This window comes from Oncorhynchus tshawytscha, unplaced genomic scaffold, assembly GCF_018296145.1.
Source record: "Oncorhynchus tshawytscha isolate Ot180627B unplaced genomic scaffold, Otsh_v2.0 Un_contig_17208_pilon_pilon, whole genome shotgun sequence".
Classification (NCBI taxonomy): Eukaryota; Metazoa; Chordata; class Actinopteri; order Salmoniformes; family Salmonidae; genus Oncorhynchus; species Oncorhynchus tshawytscha.
The window spans coordinates 10,169-35,957 of record NW_024608052.1 but is presented as its reverse complement, the minus strand read 5'-3'; the positions used below and the strand labels follow the sequence as shown (position 1 = coordinate 35,957).

Below are 25,789 nucleotides of genomic sequence, written 5' to 3'. Positions count from 1 at the left end.
GGCCAAAAACAAAGAAATACAAAAACACAGAAAAAGAACATAGAATGCCCACCCTAGTCACACCCTGGCCTAACCAAAATAGGGAATAAAAGCTTCTCTATGGCCAGGGCGTGACAGCCGCTCTGTTCTGGGCCAGCTGCAGCTTTACTAGGTATTTCCTTGCAGCACTGGACCACACGACTGGACAATAATCAAGATTAGACTAAACTAGAGCCTGCAGAACTTGCTTTGTGGAGATTAGTGTCAAAAAAGCAGAGCATCTCTTTATTATGGCTAGACCTCTCCCCAGCTTTACAACCATTGAATCTATATGTTTTGACCATGACAGTTTACAATCTAAGGTAATGCCAAGTAATTTAGTCTCCTCAACTTGTTCAACAGCCACACAATTCATTACCAGATTCAGCTGAGGTCTAGAACTTAAGGAATGATTTGTACCAAATACAATGCTCTTAATTTTAGAGAAGTTCAGGACCAGATTATTACTGGCCATGCATTCCAAAACAGACTGCAACTATTTGTTAAGGGTTTCAGTGACTTCATTAGCTATGGTTGCTGGTGCTTATATAGTTGAATCATCAGCATACATGGACACACATGCTTTGTTTAATGCCAGTGGCAGGCCATTGGTAAAAATAGAAAAGAGTAGAGGGCTCCTTTTCACTCCTTTTGCCCCATCTCTTTCAAACATACAGTTTTTAAATTCCTCATCAATCCATGGAACAGTTCTAACAGTCAGTACATGTTTATCAATAATTGGAAGAAGCAATTTCATATGGTAAAAACAGGTAAACACATTATAAGGCAACAATATAAGACAACGGGATCACTGAGAGTCAGCTACTGTCCTCAGTAGCTTTCCATCTAAGTTGTCAATGCCAGGAGGTTTGTCATTATTGATCGATAACAATTTTTCCACCTCTCCCACATCAACTTTACAAAATATGATACTTGTGTATGTTCTCTGATGAATTGTAAGAAAAATGAGACGTGAAATATCAATATACACGCTAAGAGAAGTAATTTCTCTCTCCTGTGTGGATTCTCGAATGACGTTTAAGTGATTGTTATGAGTAATATGTTTTCCCAAAGTCTAAGCTTTTGTAAGCTTTCTCCTCTGTGTCATGCTCTTTCAGGCTTCCTAAATGGGCAAATGCTTTGCACCCTGGGAGGAATGGTAATGCATCTCACCTCTGTGTATTTTCTCATGTTGGTTCAGGCTGTTTCTCTGGTTAAAACTCCTTCCACACTGGGAGCAGTGTTAAGGATTCTCTCCTGCGTGTATTCTCTCATGTTGTTTCAGGTTCCCTGACCGGTTAAAACACTTGCCACACTGGGAGCAGTGGTAAGGCTTCTCCCCTGTGTGTATTCTTTCATGTTTTTTCAGATCCCCTGACTGGGTGAAACACTTGCCACACTGGGAGCAGTGGTAAGGCTTCTCCCCTGTGTGTATTCTCTCGTGGTCTTTCAGATGCCCTGACCGGCTGAAACACTTTCCACACTGGGAGCAGTGGTATGGCTTCTCCCCTGTGTGTACTAGCCCGTGCCGTTTCAGGTTCCCTAACCACTTAAAACACTTGCCACAGTGGGAGCAGTGGTATGGCTTCTCCCCATTGTGTATTCTCTCGTGGTCTTTCAGATGCCCTGACCGGCTGAAACACTTTCCACACTGGGAGCAGTGGTATGGCTTCTCCCCTGTGTGTACTAGCCCGTGCCGTTTCAGGTTCCCTAACCACTTAAAACACTCGCCACAGTGGGAGCAGTGGTAAGGCTTCTCCCCTGTGTGTATTCTCTCGTGGTCTTTCAGATGCCCTGACCGGCTGAAACACTTTCCGCACTGGGAGCAGTGGTATGGCTTCTCCCCTGTGTGTACTAGCCCGTGCCGTTTCAGGTTCCCTAACTGCTTAAAACACTTGCCACAGTGGGAGCAGTGGTAAGGCTTCTCCCCTGTGTGTACTAGCCCATGTTGTTTCAGGGTCCCTAACTGGTTACAACCCTTTCCACAGTAAGAGCACTGGTGTCTTCTTGCTGGTTTGGACATCCCTGGCTCTGGTTCCTCTGAGTCTGGTCTTTCTCCTGCCAAAGACAGTGTTTAAAAGAAAAATAGAGACCGAAAGAAACCTCCACATGATAAAACGGGTAAATCCTAATCAGATCCCTCAATAACCTAAGGCCATTTTTTTTGCCTGCCTGAACAGGCAGTTAACCCACTGGCCGTCATTGAAAATAAGAATTTGTTCTTAACTGACTTGCCTAGTTAAATAAAGGTAAAATAAAAATAAATAAAAAATCTGGTGTGGCCACCAGCTGCATTAAGTACTGCAGTGCATCTCCTCCTCATGGACTGCACCAGATTTGGCAGAACTTGCAGTGAGATGCTACCTTCCGGTCTTGCAGGAAATCACGCACAGAACGAGCAGTATGGCTGGTGGCATTGTCATGAGCCAGCAGGAAGGGTACCACATGAGGGAGGAGGATGTCTTGAGATTGCCTGCAATGACAACAACCTCAGTCTGATGATGCTGGGACACACCGCCCCAGACCATGACGGCCCCTCCACCTCCAAATCGATCCCGCTCCAGAGTACAGGCCTCCATGTAATGCTCATTTCTTTGACGATAAACGCGAATCCGACCATCACCCCTGGAGACAAAACCGTGACTTGTCAGTGAAGAGCACTTTTTGTGACGGTGGGTTTGTGCCCAGAGGCGACGTTGTTGCCAGTGCCTTACAACAGGCCTACAAGCCCTCAGTCCAGCCTCTCTCAGCCTATTACGGACAGTCTAAGCACTGATGGAGGGATAGTGCGTTCCTGGTGTAACTTGGGCAGTTGTTGTTGGCATCCTGTACCTGTTCCGCAGATGTGATGGTCGGATGTCCCGATCCTGTGCAGGTGTTGTTACACGTGGTCTGCCACTGCGAGGACGATAAGCTGTCCGTCCTGTCTCACTGTAGCGCTGTCTTAGGCGTTTCACAGTACAAACATTGCAATTTATTTCCCTGGCCACATCTGCAGTCCTCATGACTCCTTGCAGCATGCCTAAGGCACATTCACACGGTTGAGCAGGGACCCTGGGCATCTTTCTTTTGGTGTTTCCAGATTCAGTAGAAAGGCCTCTTTAGTGTCCTAAGTTTTCATAACTGTAACCTTAATTGCCTACCGTCTGCAAGCTGTTGGTGTCTTAACGACCGTTCCACAGGTGCATGTTCATTAATCGTTTATGGTTCATTGAAGCATGGGAAACAGTGTTTAAACTCTTTACAATAAAGATCTGTGATGTTATTTGGATTTTTTACCAATAATCTTTGAAAGACAGGGCCCTGAAAAGATACGTATATTTTTTTGCTGAGTTTAGTTTGTATATGTTTTATGGGTTGAAAAGTGTTTTTTTTCTCAAACATAAACAAACAACCCCAGGTGAAAGACAAAGGCTGTAATAAAATAACAAATTAACTGGCAAAGCAGCAGAGCGAGGCCCGCATCCAGCAACGTCACGAGTCATGTTTTTGCAGCCGTTTCAGTACAGCACTACAGGGAGAGAGGGGGAGAGCAGCCGTTTCAGTACAGCACTACAGGGAGAGAGTGGGGGAGAGCAGCTGTTTCAGTACAGCACTACAGGGAGAGAGGGGGGAGAGCAGCTGTTTCAGTACAGCACTACAGGGAGAGAGAGCAGCTGGGCACTACAGGGAGAGCAGCTGTTTCAGTACAGCACTACAGGGAGAGAGAGGGGGAGAGCAGCTGTTTCAGTACAGCACTACAGGGAGAAAGAGGGGGAGAGCAGCTGTTTCAGTACAGCACTACAGGGAGAGAGAGGGAGAGCAGCTGTTTCAGTACAGCACTACAGGGAGAGAGAGGGGGAGAGCAGCTGTTTCAGTACAGCACTACAGGGAGAGAGAGAGAGCAGCTGTTTCAGTACAGCACTACAGGGAGAGAGAGGGAGAGCAGCTGTTTCAGTACAGCACTACAGGGAGAGAGAGGGAGAGCAGCTGTTTCAGTACAGCACTACAGGGAGAGAGGGGGAGAGGGAGAAAATCCACTGGACTAGTTTCAATGTATGGAATCACCTAGGAGTTTCTGGATTTTGGGTAAACTTCTCCTTTAAAGCATCAGACTCCATAGTAATTCATCATTAGATGCTACAGTCCTCCTTTAAGACTCCATCATGTTTAGAATGTGTCTGGAAGCACTACTCTATCTATTCAACTAACTTTAATAACTAGGGTTAATACCTGCCTGGCGCCCCAACAAAACTTTATCTTTACCCCCCTCTAACAATACCGCTACAGAATTAGCATAGTAGGCCATGTAATTTAAGGTAATCTGAAATATTTAGGACTAACTTATTCCTTGCCACCCATTCTGAAACTCACTGCAGCTCTTTATAAGTGTTGCTGTCATTTCAGTTTCCATGGTAGCTGACGTGTACAGTGTTGAGTCATCCGCATACAGACACACTGGCTTTACTCAAATGTCGTTGGTAAAGATTTAAAAAGGTAGGTGCCAAACAGCTGCCCTGTGGAATTCCTGATTCTACCTTGATTGTGTTGTACAGGCTTCCATTAAAGAACACTCTCTGTGTTCTGTTAGACAGGTAGCTCTGGGGCGGCAGGTAACCTAGTGGTTAGAGCGTTAGGCCAGTAACCGAAATGTTGCTGGATTGAATCCCCGAGCTGACAAGGTAAAACTCTGTCGTTCTGCCCCTGAACAAGGCAGTTGGCCCAGGAACAGTGGGTTGTCATTGAAAATAATAAATAAGTGTTGCTGTCATTTCAGTTTCCGTGGTAGCTGACGTGTACAGTGTTGAGTCATCCGCATACAGACACACTGGCTTTACTCAAATGTCATTGGCATGTTGTTGGTAAAGATTGAAACAAGCAGGTGCCAAACAGCTGCCCTGGGGAATTCCTGATTCTACCTTGATTTTGTTGTACAGGCTTCCATTAAAGAACATTCTCTGTGTTCTGTTAGACAGGTAGCTCTGGGGCAGCAGGTAGCCTAGCGGTTAGAGCGGTAGGCCAGTAACCAAAAGGTTGCTGGATCTTATCCCTGAGATTACAAGGTAAAACTCTGTCGTTCTGCCCCTGAACAAGGCAGTCCTAGGCCATCAGTGAAAATAAGAATTTGTTCTTAACCGACTTGCCTAGTTAAATAAAGGTTAGCTTTTTTTTGGAACTCTTTATCCACAATATAGCAGGGGGTGTAAGGCCATACGTTTTTTCAGCAGCAGACTACGATCGATAATGTCAAAAGCCGCACTGATTGGTCGGCTATATAAGCCAGTAAAGGGAGTTTTACTATTCTTGGGTAGTGGAATGACTTTAGCTTCCCTCTAGGCCTGAGGGCACACACTTTCTAGTAGGCTTAAATTAAAGACAAGGCAAATAGGAATGGAAATATCGGCCGCTATTATCCTCAATTTTCCATCCACGTTGTCAGACACCGGTGACATGTCATTGTAGATTTTTTTGCCCAAAATGTCATTGAAGATGCTCCAAAGATTTTTTACAATCATTCTTCATGTCATTTATCTTTGAATCATAGTGTAGTTTCTTCTTCTTTTTATTCAGTTTAGTCACATGATTTCTCCATTTGCAATACGTTTGCCAACCAGTTATACAGCCAGACCTATTTGCCATCTCTTTTGCCTCCCTCTTCATCATACCATTTTGTAATTCCTCATCAATCCACGTGGATTTAACTGTTTTTACAGTCATTTTCTTAATGGGCGCATGCTTATTAGTAACTGGGATAAGCAGTTTCAAATGTGTCACGGGCAGTGTCTGGTTGCTCATCATTACACACCACAGACCAACAAATATTATTTACATCAACAACATAGGAATCACTACAAAAAAATGTATGACCTCTTATACACAATATTAGTCCCAGCCTTTGGAATGGTGGTTTTTGTAGACATGGCTACTATATTGTGATCACTACATCTGATGGATCTGGATGCTGCTTTAAAACCCATTTCTGCAGAATTAGTAAAGATATGAACAAAACATGTTGATGATTTCATTCCTCTACTGTTTGTAACTACCCTGGTAGGTTGATTGATAACCTGAACCAGGTTGCCAGCACTGGTTACAGTTTGAAGCTTTCTCTTGAGTGGGCAGCCTGATCACAGCTTTCCTCCAGTATTAGTTAAATAGATCATCTTGACATTTTTTCTCTGAAGCTAACTTTCATCAAGGTTTTAGATGGTCTATTGGTTTCTCTCTCTTCATTGGCAGAATCATTTTTCAGTGTTATGATATTCATAACATCCATATCCACCAGTCTATCTTCATGTCAACTAACAGAACTCTGCTGGTTGTCCTGGTAACAGATACCAGTGGGCAGATCAATTGTATTTGTTCAAACTAAACTACTTACTTTGATGGGTCAAATCTGATCCTTTCATCTCTTCTCCTCCTCTCACAGTTCCACTCAGCCCCATTGTTTTCCTGCAGTCCACCAGCAGCACAGACAACCTCTTCATACCCAGCAGTAAGCCAATACCGGGAGAGGCACGACACGGGGACTCCGGGAGAGAGGAAGGGCTACTGTTGTCCTGGTAACCATAAAGAGGGGACACAGACACATATCATTATGGATGCTGATGTCACTGTTGACATAACGTGCCTTACAGAAACCCGGCCCAGAGAGAGCAAGCTGTATGCTAGACCAGACCAAGCTGTATGCTAGACCAGACCAAGCTGTATGCTAGACCAGACCAAGCTGTATGCTAGACCAGACCAAGCTGTATGCTAGACCAGACCAAGCTGTATGCTAGACCAGACCAAGCTGTATGCTAGACCAGACCAAGCTGTATGCTAGACCAGACCAAGCTGTACCATCTGGTGTTCTGATCTGGAACGACTCCCTGCCTCGTCAGCATCAGGATGTTGAGGCTCCCCAGAGGATCCATGAAAGTCATGTCTCTCTCCTGTGTGAACGAGAACATCAAACAGATGGTAAACTTATGACCATCAATTGCAATCACAGAGTCTTACAAGAGGCATGAATGTCTAAAAAAAAAAGTGCCTATAATGGCCACTTTCATCGTGATTTCCTAAAATATTGTTTGTGTTGCAAATGTAAAAGGGTCGTTCCACAAAAAGGGTGCCTTTGGGTCCCTTTGACAAGTTAAGTAGAAATTATGCACCAATGTTGAATTCTGAAAAGCCTGTTTTATGAAGTGCACTTTAACGTGGACTACGTGGATATTTCAATAAAACTAATATAAAAGTCACAAAAATATATGTACCAATGACGGATAGCACCTTTAACAATGTATTGAGTACTGAACAACATTAAATTATTATTAAATTGTAGAACTTCAGTAGAATGCCCCTTTCAAACCCCACATTAGTTCAAGAAATGCATATTTTGTGCCCGTTTTTAAGTCAGTACTCACTGGTCTTAATCGAATCTTCAGCCTCATCCTTTTTCACTCCCAAAACGTCTTCCTCCTCCTCTTTAATTGAGATAGCCTCCTCTTCCTCTTTTACTCCAAAAGGTTCTTCCTCTTCTTTCAATATTACGGCATCTTCCTCCTTTTTGATTCTGAAAGCTTCTACCTCCTCCTCTTCCACAAGCTCTTTCCCATATTCCTCTTTCACTGTAATATCATCCTCTTCTTCTTTCAATGTGATAGCCTCCTCTTCCTCCCTTTTCATCCTGAAAGCTTCTTCCTCTCCTTTCATCAGAGCTTCTTTCTCCGTCGAGATTAGTGAGCTCATGTTCCGGGCGATTAGCCTAGTGCAGTATCAATTTACCACATTAGCTAATTTAACAAGCAATCTACGTTTCAATGAACGAGTAGATATGTAAACAGACTTGTGTTTAAAACACTAAGAATAATATACACAAGATGTGTCTTAAACGCTTCAATGTTTCGGTTTAATGTTCGCTAGTAAACCACCACGTTGGTTGAATCAGAAGCCTTTTGTCGCTGTTGAAGAAGCCTCCTGTCCCGTCCACTAGATTGTACGTCACGCAAGAAGCATCACCTGAAAAACTCACATCGCCATCTGCTGACTGGAGGGGTAACGCAGTTTGGAAAAATATTAATTACAATTTTTATTCTGGCAAGCAATGCCATAACTAGTCATTTGAAAACAACCAGATGTTATTTTTTCTCTTACTTCTTGCAGCCAATACTTTCCTCCAGGGCTGACCTGCCAGTTGCAGTTCTCACAAAACAATTATATATAACCATACAACACAGCGTGTTTAGTCATGTTAGCTAGCTAATGTGTTCATAGCTAGTAGCGTGGAATATGACATAAACAAACTGTTGCTGAGATAATGGATGTTTAAACTTCCAAGGAGAAAATAGACATTGCTGAAACTCACTCATATGCTTGCAGTGTAAAAAAAGGTGCGGTGAATGTATTCATACCCGAATACCCCAAACAAGGAGCAACTTCCAAAGCAGCTGAGAAGTGAACCATCACTGAGCCAGTTACAGGACAACATCGTCCGCATCCTCACGGCTAAAATCAAAGAGAGCGCAGATGACATCATGGATTTGGTGAAAAAGAACATTATCAGCATCGCTAACCTGAAGAAAGAGATTGATTTCAATGCCGAGGAAGTATAAACTCTGAAGCAGCAGAACGCAACATTGAAAATTCAGGTTGCAAAGCAAGAGAGGAAACTCCCCGAAATGGAGTCAAAGGTAAACGAAAATGACCGGTATGGTCGGAGATGGAATCTTCGAATTTATGGAATAGCAGAAAAATCTGACGAGAACATCAAAGCAAGAGTGAAGGACATTTACAGGGCAATAGTCCCGGAGGAGGGGCGAAATGTTGCAGGTTCCCTGGATGAAATGCAGTGCCTGGGTAGGCTGAGAGATGGGGAAAACTACCAGCCACCACGACCAGTGAACATGAGATTCATCTCCAGGACAGCGAGGGATATGACATGGAAAAGTGCAAAGAAAAATTACTATTTAAAGAACAACAACCTGAGGTTCAAGGAGGATCTGACAGCATTTGACAAATAAGCTCTGAATCGTCTGTGGCCGATGATTGAGAGAGCAAGGAAGGAGGGGAAAAGTGCATACTTTGCGGGAGCCAAGGCTTCTGTTAATGGAAGGGAAATTCACGCTGACGCCTAGCTTGTTGACTGCTGGATTTATCAAGTGAGTTGTGCAGGACTGAGTTTTCTTTGCATCTGATAAAACTTTATATTTCTTGAGGAAAGAGCCTTTATTTATGGCAGGGAAATTCACACGGACACTTAATGTTAGCTTGATGGCTATTCGTTTAACCAATCTATGGCACAATGTTATTTGCAATTGTATAAAACTATATATATATATATATATATATATATATATATATATATATATATATATATATATATATATAATTTAGGTCAACCACTTGCAAAGGACTGTTTTTATTTGCAACTAGTAAAAACGTTTATTTTGTGAGAACCCGCTTCATGTGAACATATACAAGTTTAATAATATTCATATAGTCACTGTGATAATAAACGTCCATTTCTGTTGTTTCTATTAATGCCAGGGGAATCCGTAATATTTTAAAAAGGAAATCTTTATTTTTGTATTGTAAGGGTAAGAGTGCCGACTTTTATTTCCTTCAAGAAACTCATGCCTGTTCCACAGATACTGCGTTTTGAAGTGTCAATGGGGGAATGATATTTGGTTTTCATTTGCTACTAATCGCTCAGCAGGTGTCGCTATTTTAAAAAGTAACTTTCTGTTTTTTTTCGATGGTCAACATTTTATAAATAACATCAGGTTGACCTTAGACTATAATGACCTCATCGTTGATGATAGATTTCTTATGTTTGTTGATTTATATAAATCTTTTGACACTGTTGAACAGGAGTTTATGTTCAAAGCAATACGTTTTTTGGGGTTTGATGACTTTTTTTGAAAGCAGTCCAAACTTTACATAGTGGTTGTACGAGCTCTGTAAAATTAGCTCACGGGGCATCCCAAAGATTTGATATTGGCCGTGGCATTAAGCAGGGCTGCCCAATTAGTCCATTTGTATTTTTATTGGTTACTCAAATTATGGATACGGTTACTTATCTTGGAATTGTTATATGCAAGGATGAAAAACAAAGTTGTGAAAACTTTAACTCCATTATTGAGAAAACAAAGAATATATTGAACCTCTGGTTGATGAGAGATATTTCCTTATATCATCGGGTTTTATTGGCCAAAGCTGAAGGGTTATCCAGATCGGTTTATGTCTCGTTATCACTTGAATTATCACCTAAAACTGTAAAGGACTTAGATAAGATTCTTTATAATTTTATTTGGAGGAACAAGCCTCACTATCTACAGAAAGATATTCTCACTAATACCCAAGAACAAGGAGGTCTTGAGGTTTTAGATTTCAATACTCTAAATAATACTTTTAAAATAAATTGGATTCTGAAGTATATTAAGAACCAGAACAGTATTTGGAATGTCTTGCCCTTAGTATTTATTTGACTCTGTTGGTGGTTTAGAACTTTTGCTTTGATGTAATTTTGATGTTGATAAAATCCCAGTAAAATTGGCCAAATTCCATAAGCAGGCGATTTTAGCTTGGATGTTAGCGTATAAACACAATTTTTCCCCTCACAGATACTTTCTATGAACAACTAAGATATACGATTTAAAAAATAAGTATCTTTTTTTCGTAACTCGTTTGAGAATATAATTATTTTGGTTGGTCAGTTACTGAATGAGAATGGATATCTACTCTCATATGGGGAATTTCCTGATAAGTTTAAAATTCCAATAAAAATTAGGTTTAAAAGTTTAAAATTCCAATAACCCCGATGTTTTTGATGTGATTCCAAGGGGGGTTGTATCTCTTTTAAATTCCTCTGTGGTCGATGTAAGTAACATAGATTTACATGAAAATATATTCATTGCCAATATTAAAATCAAAGATAAATGTAGTAATAAACAGATTAGGAATAATGTTTGTGACACTACAATTCCCTCAGCAAGACTCTTCTGGTCAGATATCTATGGTGATATACAATGGGGGAAAGACTCTTCTGGTCAGATATCTATGGTGATATACAATGGGGGAAAGATTCTTCTGGTCAGATATCTATGGTGATATACAATGGGGGAAAGATTCTTCTGGTCAGATATCTATGGTGATATACAATGGGGGAAAGATTCTTCTGGTCAGATATCTATGGTGATATACAATGGGGGAAAGATTCTTCTGGTCAGATATCTATGGTGATATACAATGGGGGAAAGCATGGAAAATTGCTGACAAATATTGTATCAGAAACAAGGTAAAGGAAGTTTCATTTAAAATGTTACATAGAATTTATCCTGTGAAACATGTTTTGAAAAGATTCAAGCTGAATAGTGACTTTAAACGTGATTTCTGTGGAATGGAGAAAGAGACCATTTAGCATTTGTTTTCAGCCTGTATTTATAGTCAAATTTTTTGGATTGACATACAGAATTTTGTTACAAAAAAAATAGGACCGGTTATACTATGTAATGATTTATTTCAGAAAGTCTGACATTGATAAAGATGTAGTATATTTAATTAAACTGCCAAAAATATTTAAATTAAATTAAATTAAAGGTAAATTTCATATTCACAAATGCAAATGGCACTACTTTAACTAAAATGAAAAACTAAAAGGCAATTAAAACTGGTATTATTAATGAATATGATTTGTTTGTTTAGGATTCCTGGCAATGTAAATAGTTTGTATGTATGCTTGTTCGCATGTGACTTCCTCTTTTGTTTGTTAATATTTGTTAATAAAAAAAATATATATAAAACATTTAAAAAGGATCATCTGCTGACTAGTTTGGGAAAATGTTAATTACATTGTTTATTCTTGCTAACAACTTCATAAAAAGTATTTTCAAAGTAACCAGATCTGTGTTTACTGCCCCACAGGATGTATTTTGCCATGTTGTCATTGTAAATAAGAATTTGTTCCGAGGCTGCTGTCCATGCTGGGATTGTGGATTGGCAATTAAGTGTGGTAAACTAAGAAAACTATCATTTTTATAGTAGATTTTGATCACACAATATTACATTGGACTCAGAAGTAAATACCACACCTTTTCATTCCATGTAATTTATTTCACTACTTTCACAGGAAGTTATGCTATACTGCCGACAGGAAGTTATTATGCTATACTGCCTACAGGAAGTTATGCTATACTGCCTACAGGAAGTTATGCTATACTGCCTACAGGAAGTTATGCTATACTGCCTACAGGAAGTTATGCTATACTGCCTACAGGAAGTTATGCTATACTGCCTACAGGAAGTTATGCTATACTGCCTACAGGAAGTTATGCTATACTGCCTACAGGAAGTTATGCTACTGCCTACTTATGCCTACACTACAGGAAGTTATGCTATACTGCCTACAGGAAGTTATGCTATACTGCCTACAGGAAGTTATGCTACACTACTACACTACCTAGGAAGTTATGCTACACTGCCTACAGGAAGTTATGCTACACTGCCTACAGGAAGTTATGCTACACTGCCTACAGGAAGTTATGCTACACTGCCTACAGGAAGTTATGCTATACTGCCTACAGGAAGTTATGCTACACTGCCTACAGGAAGTTATGCTATACTGCCTACAGGAAGTTATGCTACAAATCAAATCAATTAGATTTATTTGTCACATACACATGGTTAGCAGATGTTAATAGGAGTGTAGCTAAATGCTTGTGCTTCTAGTTCCGACCATGCAGTAATATCTAACAAATAATATAACCTAACAATTCCACAACAACTACCTTATACACACAAGTGTAAAGGAATGAATACGAATATGGACATAAAAATATATAAATGAGTGATGGCCGAACGGCATAGGCAAGATGCAGTAGATGGTATAGAGTACAGTATATACATATGAGATGAGTAATGTAGGGTATGTAAACATTATATATAAAGTGGTTAGTGATAAGTTGATTACATCCATTTTTCCATTGTTAAAGTGGCTGGAGTTGAGTCATTATGTTGGCAGCAGCCACTCAATGTTTGTGATGGCTGTTTAACAGACTGATGGCCTTGAGATAGAAGCTGTTTTTCAGTCTCTCGGTCCCCACTTTGATGCACCTGTACTGACCTCACCTTCTGGATGATAGCGGGGTGAACAGGCAGTGGCTCGGGTGGTTGTTTGGTTGTTGTCCTTGATCTTTTTGGCCTTCCTGTGACATCGGGTGGTGTAGGTGTCCTGGAGGGCATGTAGTTTGCACCCGGTGGTGCGTTGTGCAGACCTCACTACCCTCTGGAGAGTCTTCCGGTTATGGGCGGAGCAGATGCCGTACCAGGCGGTGATACAGACCGACAGGATGCTCTCGATTGTGCATCTGTAAAAGTTTGTGAGTGTTTTTGGTGACAAGACAAATTTCTTCAGCCTCCTGAACTGCACCTTCTTCACCACGCTGTCTGTGTGGGTGGACCATTTCAGTTTGTCCTTGATGTGTACGCTGAGGAACTTAGAACTCTCCACTACTGTCCTGTCAATGTAGATACGGGGCTGCTCCCTCTGCTGTTTCCTGAAGTCCACGATCATCTCCTTTGTTTTGTTGACATTGAGTGTGAGGTTATTTTCCTGACACCACACACCAAGGGCCCTCACCTCCTCCCTGTAGGCCACTGTAGTGTCGTCTGCCAACTTGATGATTGAGTTGGAGGCGTGCATGGCCACGCAGTTGTGGGAGTACATGTTATACTGCCTACAGAAAGTTATGCTATACTGCCTACAGGAAGTTATGCTATACTGCCTACAGGACGTTATGTTATACTGCCTACAGGAAGTTATGTTATACTGCCTACAGGACGTTATGCTATACTGCCTACAGAATGTTATGTTATACTGCCTACAGGACGTTATGTTATACTGCCTACAGGACGTTATGTTATACTGCCTACAGGACGTTATGTTATACTGCCTACAGGACGTTATGCTATACTGCCTACAGGACGTTATGTTATACTGCCTACAGGACGTTATGTTATACTGCCTACAGGACGTTATGTTATACTGCCTACAGAATGTTATGTTATACTGCCTACAGGACGTTATGCTATACTGCCTACAGGACGTTATGTTATACTGCCTACAGGACGTTATGTTATACTGCCTACAGGACGTTATGTTATACTGCCTACAGAATGTTATGTTATACTGCCTACAGGACGTTATGCTATACTGCCTACAGAAAGTTATGTTATCTTATATCTTCATTCCTACAGCCTTCATCCCTGCCCCCGGAGTCTCTTCACTGTCTGATCTTCAGCCCCATGTTCACAGGAGAGCCCACCTGCACTCAGCTGGTCAAGTGCCTTAACAGGAAAAGGATATGACATCACACAGGGAGAATGAGATGGCAGGAACAATGGTGCCCTGTATGTCCAAGGATTCTCTGGGCCAGATTACTGTAAAAGCACTTTGTGACCAATGCTGAGATTTTTTTTTAAAGGCCATAAAAATGTGCTTCATTGATTGTATAAATAGAAGTCCTACTACCAGTCAGATAGGAAGTAGCAGTGAAGTCCTATTACCAGTCAGATAGGAAGTAGCAGTGAAGTCCTATTACCAGTCAGATAGGAAGTAGCAGTGAAGTCCTATTACCAGTCAGATAGGAAGTAGCAGTGAAGTCCTATTACCAGTCAGATAGGAAGTAGCAGTCCTACTACTACACAAAATGTCACCTGTCATTGGATTTAGGTTGCCAGTTCGGTGAAAATAAAAAATACCTGATGTTCATGGCTTTTTACAAATCCAATCAGTTTTCCACATTAATCAAACATCACATAGATTTGTTTTGTTGAAATGACTTGGAAACAAAGTTAATTCAACCAGTGGGAGGCTTGTAAATGACCCCAGGAAAGTAAAACAAAGAACTCTTCATTGAGACAATGATAAACAGCAATCCGTGGGAGAGTTGTGGTGGATATTATAAAATAAGGATCTGCTGGAGTCCAAGTCAAACCAAGATTGTTATTCTCTCTGAGTTCAGAAATCAACAGAGTTACACAGCGCAGTGTAGACAGTCTGAATTCCTGAAGCATTGGGTGATGAGCACATATCTTTATAGTTTCCTGTTCCTGGGAGGGACTTTATTCATACAAGGACGCAGGTGGAAGCCGGCTTGCAACGCAGGATGATCCTCCCAGGAACAGGAGATTATAATAGGACAGTTTCACAAGGTTAGTCACATACTCAGTTATGTGGACACATATAACTAACATTTTCCATTGCAGAGTCTGTGAACATTTTCATTTCATTAAATCATCAGTGGGCCAACAATGGAGCAAATGCATCACATCCAAATATCCCTGTATTATCTGTAGTGAAGTAAATATTCCTGTATTATCTGTAGTGAAGTAAATATTCCTGTATTATCTGTAGTGAAGTAAATATTCCTGTATTATCTGTAGTGAAGTAAATATCCCTGTATTATCTGTAGTGAAGTAAATATTCCTGTATTATCTGTAGTGAAGTAAATATTCCTGTATTATCTGTAGTGAAGTAAATATTCCTGTATTATCTGTAGTGAAGTAAATATTCCTGTATTATCTGTAGTGAAGTAAATATTCCTGTATTATCTGTAGTGAAGTAAATATTCCTGTATTATCTGTAGTGAAGTAAATATTCCTGTATTATCTGTAGTGCTGGAGGAATGACACACCCAGATAAATACACACATAGAGTTTAAAAAAGGTCCATTTAAACACATGGAATTTGATCTACTCTATATTCAAACTGACATAATTCATATTCAATTCATGTTTTCTAATAAAAACATTTAAATATATGTTTGTGAATACTTTGTACAATGTTATAAACAAGTAAACATTCTCAGTCAACAATATAAAACCATGGGAGAGCTGTGTATGTTCTCTGATGAATTTTAAGTCAATGTAATGTTAAATATCAATATACACACTAGGAGAATTATTATCTCCTGTGTGGATTCGTACATGATGTTTAAGTGACTGTAATGAGTAATATGTCTTCCCACAGTCTGAGCATTTGTAAGGCTTCTCCCCTGTGTGCAGTCTCATGTGTTCTTTCAGCTTTCCTGAATAGTTAAAATGCTTTCCACAGTGGGAGCAGCAGTAAGGCTTCTCCCCTGTGTGTATTCGCTCATGAGCTTTCAGGTTTCCTAAATGGGTAAAGCACTTTGAACACCAGAAGCAGTGGTAAGGCTTCTCCCCTGTGTGCAGCCTCATGTGTTCTTTCAGGTTTCCTAAATGGGTAAAACGCATTGCACATTGGGAGCAGTGGTAAGGCTTCTCCCCTGTGTGCAGTCTCATGTGTTCTTTCAGGCTTCCTAATTGGATAAAACGCTTTGCACACTGGGAGCAGTGGTAAGGCTTCTCCCCTGTGTGGATTCGCTCATGAGCTTTCAGGCTTCCCGACTGGTTAAAACTCTTTCCACACTGGGAGCAGTGGTAAGGCTTCTCCCCTGTGTGCAGTCTCGTGTGTTCTTTCAGGCTTCCTAATTGCGTAAAACTCTTTCCACACTGGGCACAATAGTATGGCTTCTCCCCTGTGTGTATTCTCTCATGAACTTTGAGGGTGTCTAACCGCTTAAAACTCTTTCCACACTGGGAGCAATGGTGTGGCTTCGCTCCTATGTGTACCCTCTCATGTTTTTTCAAGCTAACTAACTGGTTAAAACTTTTTCCACAATGGGAGCAGAGGTGTCGTCTTGCTGGTTTGGACGTCGCTGGTTCCTCCAAGTTCGGTTTTCCTCCTGCAAAAGACAGTGTTTATTTTATAAGAGACCAGAATGAAATCTCCATATGATAAAACTGCCTTGCTGAGGTTTAATCCAAATCACATCCCTTAATAACCTGAGGCCAATATTCAAACATTTCATCATTTAAAACAAATTATGTTGTAAAGCTACCTGGTAATTACTGATAATATATTTACATTACTTGTTATTCTTTCTGTTTTATAAGTCGGAACACAAAAAACTAGACAGTTCTAGATCACTCAAGACATAATTGGATTCCTATCGAGCAGGTGGTTATAAATACATAACCTTCATAGATGTATGATACAGAATGCGACCTACACACTTCCTTACACCTAAAATAAGTAAAGAATTACTTCCACCTGCTCAATAGGTACGATAGGTACGATAGATACGATCGATAGATACGTCCAATGTGGACGTTTCATTTTTGCATTGGAGACAGACACAAAGCACATCAGTAACATCTCCCCATAGGGTTGACACATTCCAAGATGGCGTAGCAGTCGGATGGGTGTTGTGTCTTGTCCAGTCCTGTGTAAATATCATTTTATATATTGTTTTCTTTTTGTATATATTTTTATCTCACTTTCCATCTACGGACTGAATATACTCTCCTGCAACCCGCCTCACCCAATGCGGTACGGATCTGCTATTTTTATACTTTAGAACCGGAACCCCATCAGAAGCTAGCCAGCTAACTAGCTACTAGTCAGTTAGCCACTGCTAGCGGTCTTCAACGTTAACCTGACACCAGCCAGCTTCAGCTCGGCCAATACTTGCCAGTCTGCACAGTGTGATATCAACCCAGAGCATATTGGACTGCCTTTTCTCTACCACATCTCCTGATTCCTACCGCAAGCTCTGAACCTTTACAGCGGATCATCTTAGCTAGCTAGCTGCAATCTGAGTGGCTACTCCTGGCTAACGTCTCTGTGCCGAAACAAGCACCAGTTAGCCTTGAGCTAGCCTCGAACTAGGCCCATCTCCCGGTTTGCCGAAGCGGTCCACCAGCCTATTCTTGGGCTACAATACCTCTTTCGCCAATTGGCCTGGACCCATTACTGCCGACACAGAGCCCCGCCGGTCTATCACGACTGGCCTGCCGACATAATCGTCCGAGGTGGTTTCAACAGGCTCTTCTGTTGCGACATTGCCAAAGGCCCATGTGCTAGCCCCGGCCCGCTAGCTGTCTGAATCGCTGTGTCTCCAGCTCGCCTAGCGTAGTAGCGACTACCGAACATCTCCTTGACTCACCTATTGCTGCTCATTGGACCCTATGATCACAAGGCTACACATGCCTCTCCCTAATGTCAATATGCCTTGTCTATTGCTGTTGTCCCACCCCCCCCACACATGCGGTGACCTCACCTGGGTTAACTGGTGCCTCTAGAGACAAAACCTCTCATCGTCACTCAATGCCTAGGTTTACCTCCACTGTATTCACGTCCTACCATACCCTTGTCTGTACATTATGCCTTGAATCTATTCTTCCACGCCCAAGAAATCTGCTCCTTTTACTCTCTGTTCTGAACGCACTAGACGACCAGTTCTTACAGCCTTTAGCCGTACACTTATCCTACTCCTCTTCTGGTGATGTAGAGGCTAACCCCTGCATGCCCCAGCACCACTCCCATTCCCCAGGCCCTGCAGCCCCCAGCACCACTCCCATTCCCCAGGCCCTGTAGCCCCCAGCACCACTCCCATTCCCCCTGCAGCCCCCAGCACCACTCCCATTCCCCAGGCCCTGCAGCCCCCAGCACCACTCCCAGGCCCTGCAGCCCCCAGCACCACTCCCATTCCCCAGGCCCTGCAGCCCCCAGCACCACTCCCATTCCCCCCTGGGCCCTGCAACCTCCCAGCACCACTCCCATTCCCCAGGCCCTGTATTCCAGCCCCCAGCACCACTCCCATTCCCCAGGCCCTGCAGCCCCCAGCACCACTCCCATTCCCCAGGCGCTCTCATTTGTTGACTTCTGTAACTGTAAAAGCCTTGGTTTTATGAATGTTAACATCAGAAGCCTCCTCCCTAAGTTTGTTTTATTCACTGCTTTAGCACACTCCGCCAAGCCTGATGTCCTAGATGTGTCTGAATCCTGGTTTAGGAAGGCCACCAAAAATCATGACATTTCCATCCCCAACTACAACATGTTCTGACCAGATAGAACTGCCAAAGGGGGCGGAGTTGCAATCTACTGCAGAGATAGCCTGCAGAGTTCTGTCACACTATCCAGGTCTGCGCCCAAACAATTAGAGCTTCTACTTTTAAAATTCACCTTTCCAGAAACAAGTCTCTCACCGTTGCCACTTGTTATAGATCCTTCTCAGCCACCAGATGTGCCCTGGACACCATATGGGAATTGATTGCCCCAGATCTATCTTCAGAGTTCGTACTGTTAGGTGACCTAAACTGGGATATGCTTAACACCCCAGCCGTCCAACAATCTGCCCTCAATCTCACATAAATGATCAAGGAACCTACCAGGTACAACCATAAATCCGTAACCATGGGCTCCCTCTTAGATATCATTCTGATCAACTTGCCCTCTAAATACAGCTCTGCCGTCTTCACCCAGGATCTCAGTAATTACTGTCTCATTGCCTGCGTCCATAATGGGTCCACGGTCAAACGACCACCCCTCATCACTGTCAAACGCTCCCTAAAACACTTCAGCAAGCAGGCCTTTCTAATCGACCTGGCCCGGGTATCCTGGTAGGATATTGACCTCATCCCGCCAGTAGAGGATGCCTGGTTGCTCTTTAAAAGTAATTTCCTCACCATCTTAAATAAGCATTCAAAAAAATTAGAACTAAGAACAGATATAGCCCTTGGTTCACCCCAGACTTGACTGCCCTTGACCAGCACAACAACATCCTGTGGCATTCTGCATTAGCATCGAATAGCCAACAATATGCAACTTTTCAGGGAAGTCAGGAACCAATATACACAGGCTAGCTAAGGCTTTTTCAAACAGAAATTTGCATCCTGTAGCACTAATTCCAAAACGTTTTGGGACACTAAAGTCCATGGAGAATAAGAACACCTCCTCCCAGCTTCCCACTGCACTGAGGCTAGGAAACACTGTCACCACCGATAAATCCATGATAATCGATAATTTCAATAAGCATTTTTCTACGGCTGACCACACTTTCCATCTGGCTACCCCTACCCCGTCCAACAACTCTGCACCCCCTGCAGAAACTTGCCCAAGCCCCCCTACCCAAATCCAGACAGCTGATGTTCTGAAAGAGCTGCAAAATCTGTATCCCAACAAATCAGCTAGACTAGACAATCTGGAACTTCTCTTTCCCAAAAATGTTGCAACCCCTATTACTAGCCTGTTCAACCTCTCTTTCGTATTGTCTGAGATCCCCAAAGATTGGAAAGCTGCCGCGGTCATCCCCCTGTTCAAAGGGGGAGACACTCTAGACCCAAACTGTTATAGACCTATTCCCATCCTGCCCTGCCTTTCAAAAATCTTTGAAAGCCAAGTTAACAAACAGATCCCCGAACATTTCGAATCCCACCGTACCTTCTCCACTATGCAATCTGGTTTCCGAACTGGTCATGGGTGCACCTCAGCCATGCTCAAGGTCCTAAACAATATCATAACCGCCATCAATAAAATAACTGTGCAGCTATCTTGATCACCCTGGCCAAGGTTTTCGACTCTGTCAATCACCACATTCTTATCGGCAGACTCAATATCCTTGGTTTCTCAAATGATTGCCTCGCCTGGTTCACCAACTACTTCTCAGATAGAGATCAGTGTGTCAAATCGGAGGGCCTGTTGTCCGGACCTCTGCAGTCTCTATGGGGGTGCCACAGGGTTCAATTCTCGGGCCGACACTTTTCTCTGTATATACAGTTGAAGTCGGAAGTTTACATACACCTTAGCCAAATACATTTAAACTCAGTTTTTCACAATTCCTGACATTTAATCCCAGTACAAATTCCCTGTCTTAGGTCAGTTAGGATCAGAATAATAGTAGAGAATGATTTATTTCAGCTTTTATTTCTTCCAACTCATTCCCAGTGGGTCAGAAGTTTACATACACTCAATTAGTATTTGGTAGCATTGTCTTTAAATTGTTTAACTTATGTCAAAGTTTCAGGTAGCCTTCCACAAGCTTCCCCACAATAATTTAGGTGAATGTTGGCCCATTCCTTCCTGACAGAGCTGGTGTAATTGAGTGAGGATTGTAGGCCTCCTTGCTCGCACACGCTTTTTCAGTTCTGCCAACACATTTTTCTATGGGATTGAGGTCAGGGCTTTGTGATGGACACTCCAATACCTTGACTTTGTTGTCCTTAAGCCACTTTACCACAAATTTGGAAGTATGCTTGGGGTCATTGTCCATTTGGAAGACCCACTTGCGACCAAGCATTAACTTCCTGACTGATGTCTTGAGATGTTGCTTCAGTATATCCACATAATTTTCCTAGCTCATGATGCCATCTATTTTGTGAAGTGCACCAGTCCCTCCTGCAGCAAAGCACCCCCACAACACGATGCTCCCACCCCCGTGTTTCATGGTTGGGATGGTGTGCTTCGACTTGCAAGCACCCCCCTTTTTCCTCCAAACATAACGATGGTCAAACAGTTCTATTTTTGTTTCATCAGACCAGAGGACATTTCTCCAAAAAGTACGATCGTTGTCCCCATGTGCAGTTGCAAACCATAGTCTGGCTTTATTTATGGTTTTGGAGCAGTGGCTTCTTCCTTGCTGAGCGGCCTTTCAGGTTATGTCGATATAGGACTTGTTTAACTGTGGATAAAGATAATTTTGTACCCGTTTCCTCCAGTATTTTCACAATGTCCTTTGCTGTTGTTCTGGGATTGATTTGCACTTTTCACACCAAAGTATGTGCATCTCTAGGAGACAGAATGCGTCTCCTTCCTGAGCGGTATGACGGCTGAGTGGTCCCATGGTGTTTATACTTGCATACTATTGTTTGTACAGATGAACGTGGTACCTTCAGGCATTTGGAAATTACTCCCAACGATGAACCAGACTTGTGGAGGTCTACAATTTTTTTTCTGAGGTCTTGGCTGATTTCTTTTGATTTTCCCATGATGTCAAGCAAAGAGGCACTGAGTTTGAAGGTAGGCCTTGAAATACATCCACAGGTACACTTCCAATTGACTAAAATGATGTCAATTACCCTATCAGAAGCTTCTAAAGCCATGACATCATTTTCTGGAATTTTCCAAGCTGTTTAAAGGTACAGTCAACTTAGTGTATGTAAACTTCTGACCCACTGGAATTGTGATAGTGAAATAAAAGTTAAATAATCTGTCTGGAAACAATTGTTGGAAAAATTACTTGTGTCATGCACAGAGTAGATGTCCAAACCGACTTGCCAAAACTATAGTTTGGGAACAAGAAATTTGTGGAGTGGTTGAAAAACGAGTTTTAATGACTCCAACATGAGTGTATGTAAATTTCCGACTTCAACTGTATCAATGATGTCGCTCTTGCTGCTGGCGATTCTCTGATCCACCTCTACCCAGACGACACCATTCTTTATACATTTGGCCCTTCTTTGGACACTGTTTTAACAAACTCCAAATGAGCTTCAATGCCATACAACACTCCAACACAGCCCCTCTGTAAATAGCACAACCAACTACCTCATCCCCATATTGTTTTTTAAATTGTTTTTGCACCCCAGTATCTCTAATTGCACATCATCATCTGCATATCTATCACTCAAGTGTTAATGCTAAATTGGCCTACGGTCTATTTATTTCCTTACCTTCCTAATCTTACTACATTTGAACATGCTGTACACGTGTACTTTTCTATTGTGTTACTGACTGTACCTTTGTTTATCCCATGTGTAACTGTGTTGTTGTTGTTGTTTTTGTAGCACTGCTTTGCTTTATCTTGGTCGCAGTTGTAAATGAGAACTTGGATAAATAAAGGTGAAAAAAAGCATTTTATATTTATTTATTTATAAGTTCACATATATATTTTTGTAAATATTTTGACTATAATTAATGTCATGATATTTTAGGTAAAAAAATAATTTAATATTTTGGGTAGATGTTCCAAATATGTAAAGTGTTGGTCCCATGTTTCATGAGCTGAAATAAAACATCCCAGAATTTTTCCACACGCATGAAAGATTATTTCTCTCAAATGTGGTACACAAATTTGATAACATCCCTGTCAGTGAACATTTCTCCTTTGCCAAGATATGCCACACCTGTCAGGTGAATGGTTTATCAAGAAGCTGATCAAACAGCATGATCATTACACAGGTACACCTTGTGCTGGGGACAATAAAAGGCCACTAAAATGTTCAGTTTTGTCACACAACACAATGCCACAGATGTCTCAAGTTTTGAGGGAGAGTGCAATTGGCATGCTGACTACAGGAATATCCACTAGAGCTGTTACCTGAGACTCTAATGTTAATTTCTCTACCATAAGCCACCTCCAACGTTGTTTTAGAGAATTTGGCAGTACATCCGACCGTCTCACAACCGCAGACCATATATAACAACGCCAGACCAGGACTTCCACATCGTCTGAGACCAGCCACCCAGAGCTACTTGACCAATTAGGAGAGTGATGTGGTGCTGCAGCAGCTGACCTGGCCTCCACAATCAACAGACCTCAACCCAATTGAGATGTTTTGGGATGAGTTGGACTGCAGAGTGAAGGAAATGTATCAAACATGTGCTTAGCATATGTGGGAACTCCTTCAAGGCTGGTTGTCCTGGTAACAGATACCAGAGGGCAGATCTATTTTATTTGTTCAAACTGAACTACAGCACTTACTTTGATGAGTCAAATCTGATCCTTTCTTCTCTTCTCCTCCTCTCACAGTTCCACTCAGCTCCGTTGTTTTCCTGCAGTCCACCAGCAGCACAGACAACCTCTTCCTACCCAGCAGTAAGGTGCTACCGGGAGAGGTACGAAACGGGGACTCCGGGAGGGAGGAGGGGCTAGCGTTGTCCTGGTAACCATAAAGAGAGGACACAGACACATATCATTATGGATGCTGATACCACTGTTGTCATGAAGTGCTTTACAGAAATCCAGCCCAGACCCCGATAGAGCAAGCTGTATGCTAGACCAGACCAAGCTGTACCATCTGGTGATCTGATCTGGAGAGACTCTTCTCTGCCTCGTCAGCATCAGGATGTTGTTGAGGCTTCCCAGAGGATCCACCATAGTCATGTCTCTCTCCTGTGTGAATGAGAACATCAAACAAATGGTAAACTTATGATCTTCTATTGCAATCACAGTCTTACAAGAGGCATGAATATGTCTAAAAAGGGCCTAAAATTGCCACTTTCATCATGATTTTATTAAATATTGTTTGTGGTGCAAATGTAAAGGGTCGTTCCACGAATTGGGTGACTTTTGCATTCCTTTTAAGTATAAATTATGCAGCAATATTGTATTTTAAAAGCCTGTTATATTAGATGAGGTGCACTTTAACGTAGACCACATTGAGAATTTAATAAATCACATTTAAAAGTCTCAAAAATATATGTTCCAATGGCAGATTCCTACAGTACTGAACAACATATTCAAGTGTATAACTTCGTTACAATGCCCTTTAAAACCACACGTGTTTTTAAGACAGTACTCACTGGTGTTAATCGGATCTTCTGTCTCCTCCTCTTTCACTCCCAAAACGACTTCCTCCTTCACCTTTATTGAGATAGCATCTTCTTCCTCTCTTTCCCCAATAACATCCTCCTCTTTCATTCTGAAAGCTTCTACCTCCTCTTCCACTCTGGCAGCCTCTATCCCCTCTCCCACTCCTAAAGGTTCTTTATATTTTTTCACAGCAACATCCTCTTCTTCTTTCACTTTAACAGCCTCCTCTTCCTCATTTTTCATTCTGAAAGTGTCTACCTCCTCCTCTTCCACTGGGACAGCCTCTATCCCCTCTTCCACTCCAAACGGAGATTTCTCTTCTTTCACTGTAACACCCTCTTCTTCTTCTTCTTTCACGACAATGTTCAGCCCCAGAGCTTCTTTCTCCGTCCAGCAGACCTCCTCTTCTTTAGCAAGGGAGGAGTAGTTTAGTGAGCTCATGGTCAGGGATGTTAGCTAGTTATTTAGCATTAGCGACTAGCCTAGTGCTAACCTCAGTATCAATCTTTAACAAGTTTGCAAATTGAACAAGCACATTAGGTTAAAGTTCACCAGTAGATACGTCAACCGAAATGTGTTTAAAACACTGAGATTAGCTCATGTACAATAACATGGTCTAAAGAATCAATTGTTCAGTTTTATGTTGGCTAGCAGGCTACCGAGGTGGTTGAAAGAGTAGCCGTGTTGTTGTTCCTGAAGAAGCGTCCGTCCAGTCCATTATACGTCACGCAAGAAGCATCACCTGAAAGACGCCCATCGCCATCTGCTGGCTGGAGTGGGTAACGCAGTTTGGAAACAATAGTTACTACACTTTTTGTGTTGGAAAGAACGTCATAATAATTTAACAATAAACTGATATATTTTCTCTTACGTCTTACAAATAATACTTTCCTGTACACAGACGTAGAAGCTTAATATGAATATGTGGATGATGAATAAATACTTCTACGAATAGGTAGTGTGTTAAAACACATTTGTGTTAATACTCTGTTCATTTTTCACATTTGTTTTTATTAGATGTGACCATACTTTTCCCTTAAAGCCACGCTCTATACGATACAAATCATACTGTAAACAATAGAGCAAATGCATCACATGCAACAGAATCAGCTGAATGAATTCACCCCTGATGATGCGTAAACACAGTTCACTTTCACAACTGCCACGTTGTATTTCCTCTCACATCAATTCGCTCACCTTTTCCCTTCGCTTGTGGACGTCAATGCACAACACATCAGCTGTAGGTGACCAGGAGTTAAAACCTTTCCAAACCAAACCATTTCATAACTGCTACACACAGCCTACATCGTTGTCACCATATTAGCTAAAGTAATGTCATAGTCAACACAGCTAATATAAGTAACTTGTTAGTAAACCTGCTACAATCATGACAGAGCTCCTCTGTGGAGATGCTACAT

At 41.9% G+C, this 25,789-nt stretch overlaps 1 protein-coding gene across 1 annotated transcript; it reads right to left on the bottom strand.

Moving 5' to 3' along the window:
• Positions 1 to 681: 681 nt before the first annotated feature.
• Positions 682 to 25,212, bottom strand: LOC121838793 (zinc finger protein 184-like). The gene is made up of 9 exons (XM_042312815.1): positions 24,362 to 25,212; positions 23,854 to 23,951; positions 23,541 to 23,718; positions 15,913 to 16,742; positions 7,404 to 7,755; positions 6,841 to 6,932; positions 6,380 to 6,557; positions 952 to 2,076; positions 682 to 829 (listed from the first exon to the last, which is right to left on the bottom strand). Exons 1-8 carry the CDS (start codon positions 24,810 to 24,812, stop codon positions 1,262 to 1,264), a joined length of 2,994 nt encoding a protein of 997 aa, XP_042168749.1. The 5' UTR covers positions 24,813 to 25,212; the 3' UTR covers positions 682 to 829; positions 952 to 1,261.
• Between the last annotated feature and the right edge of the window lie 577 nt (positions 25,213 to 25,789).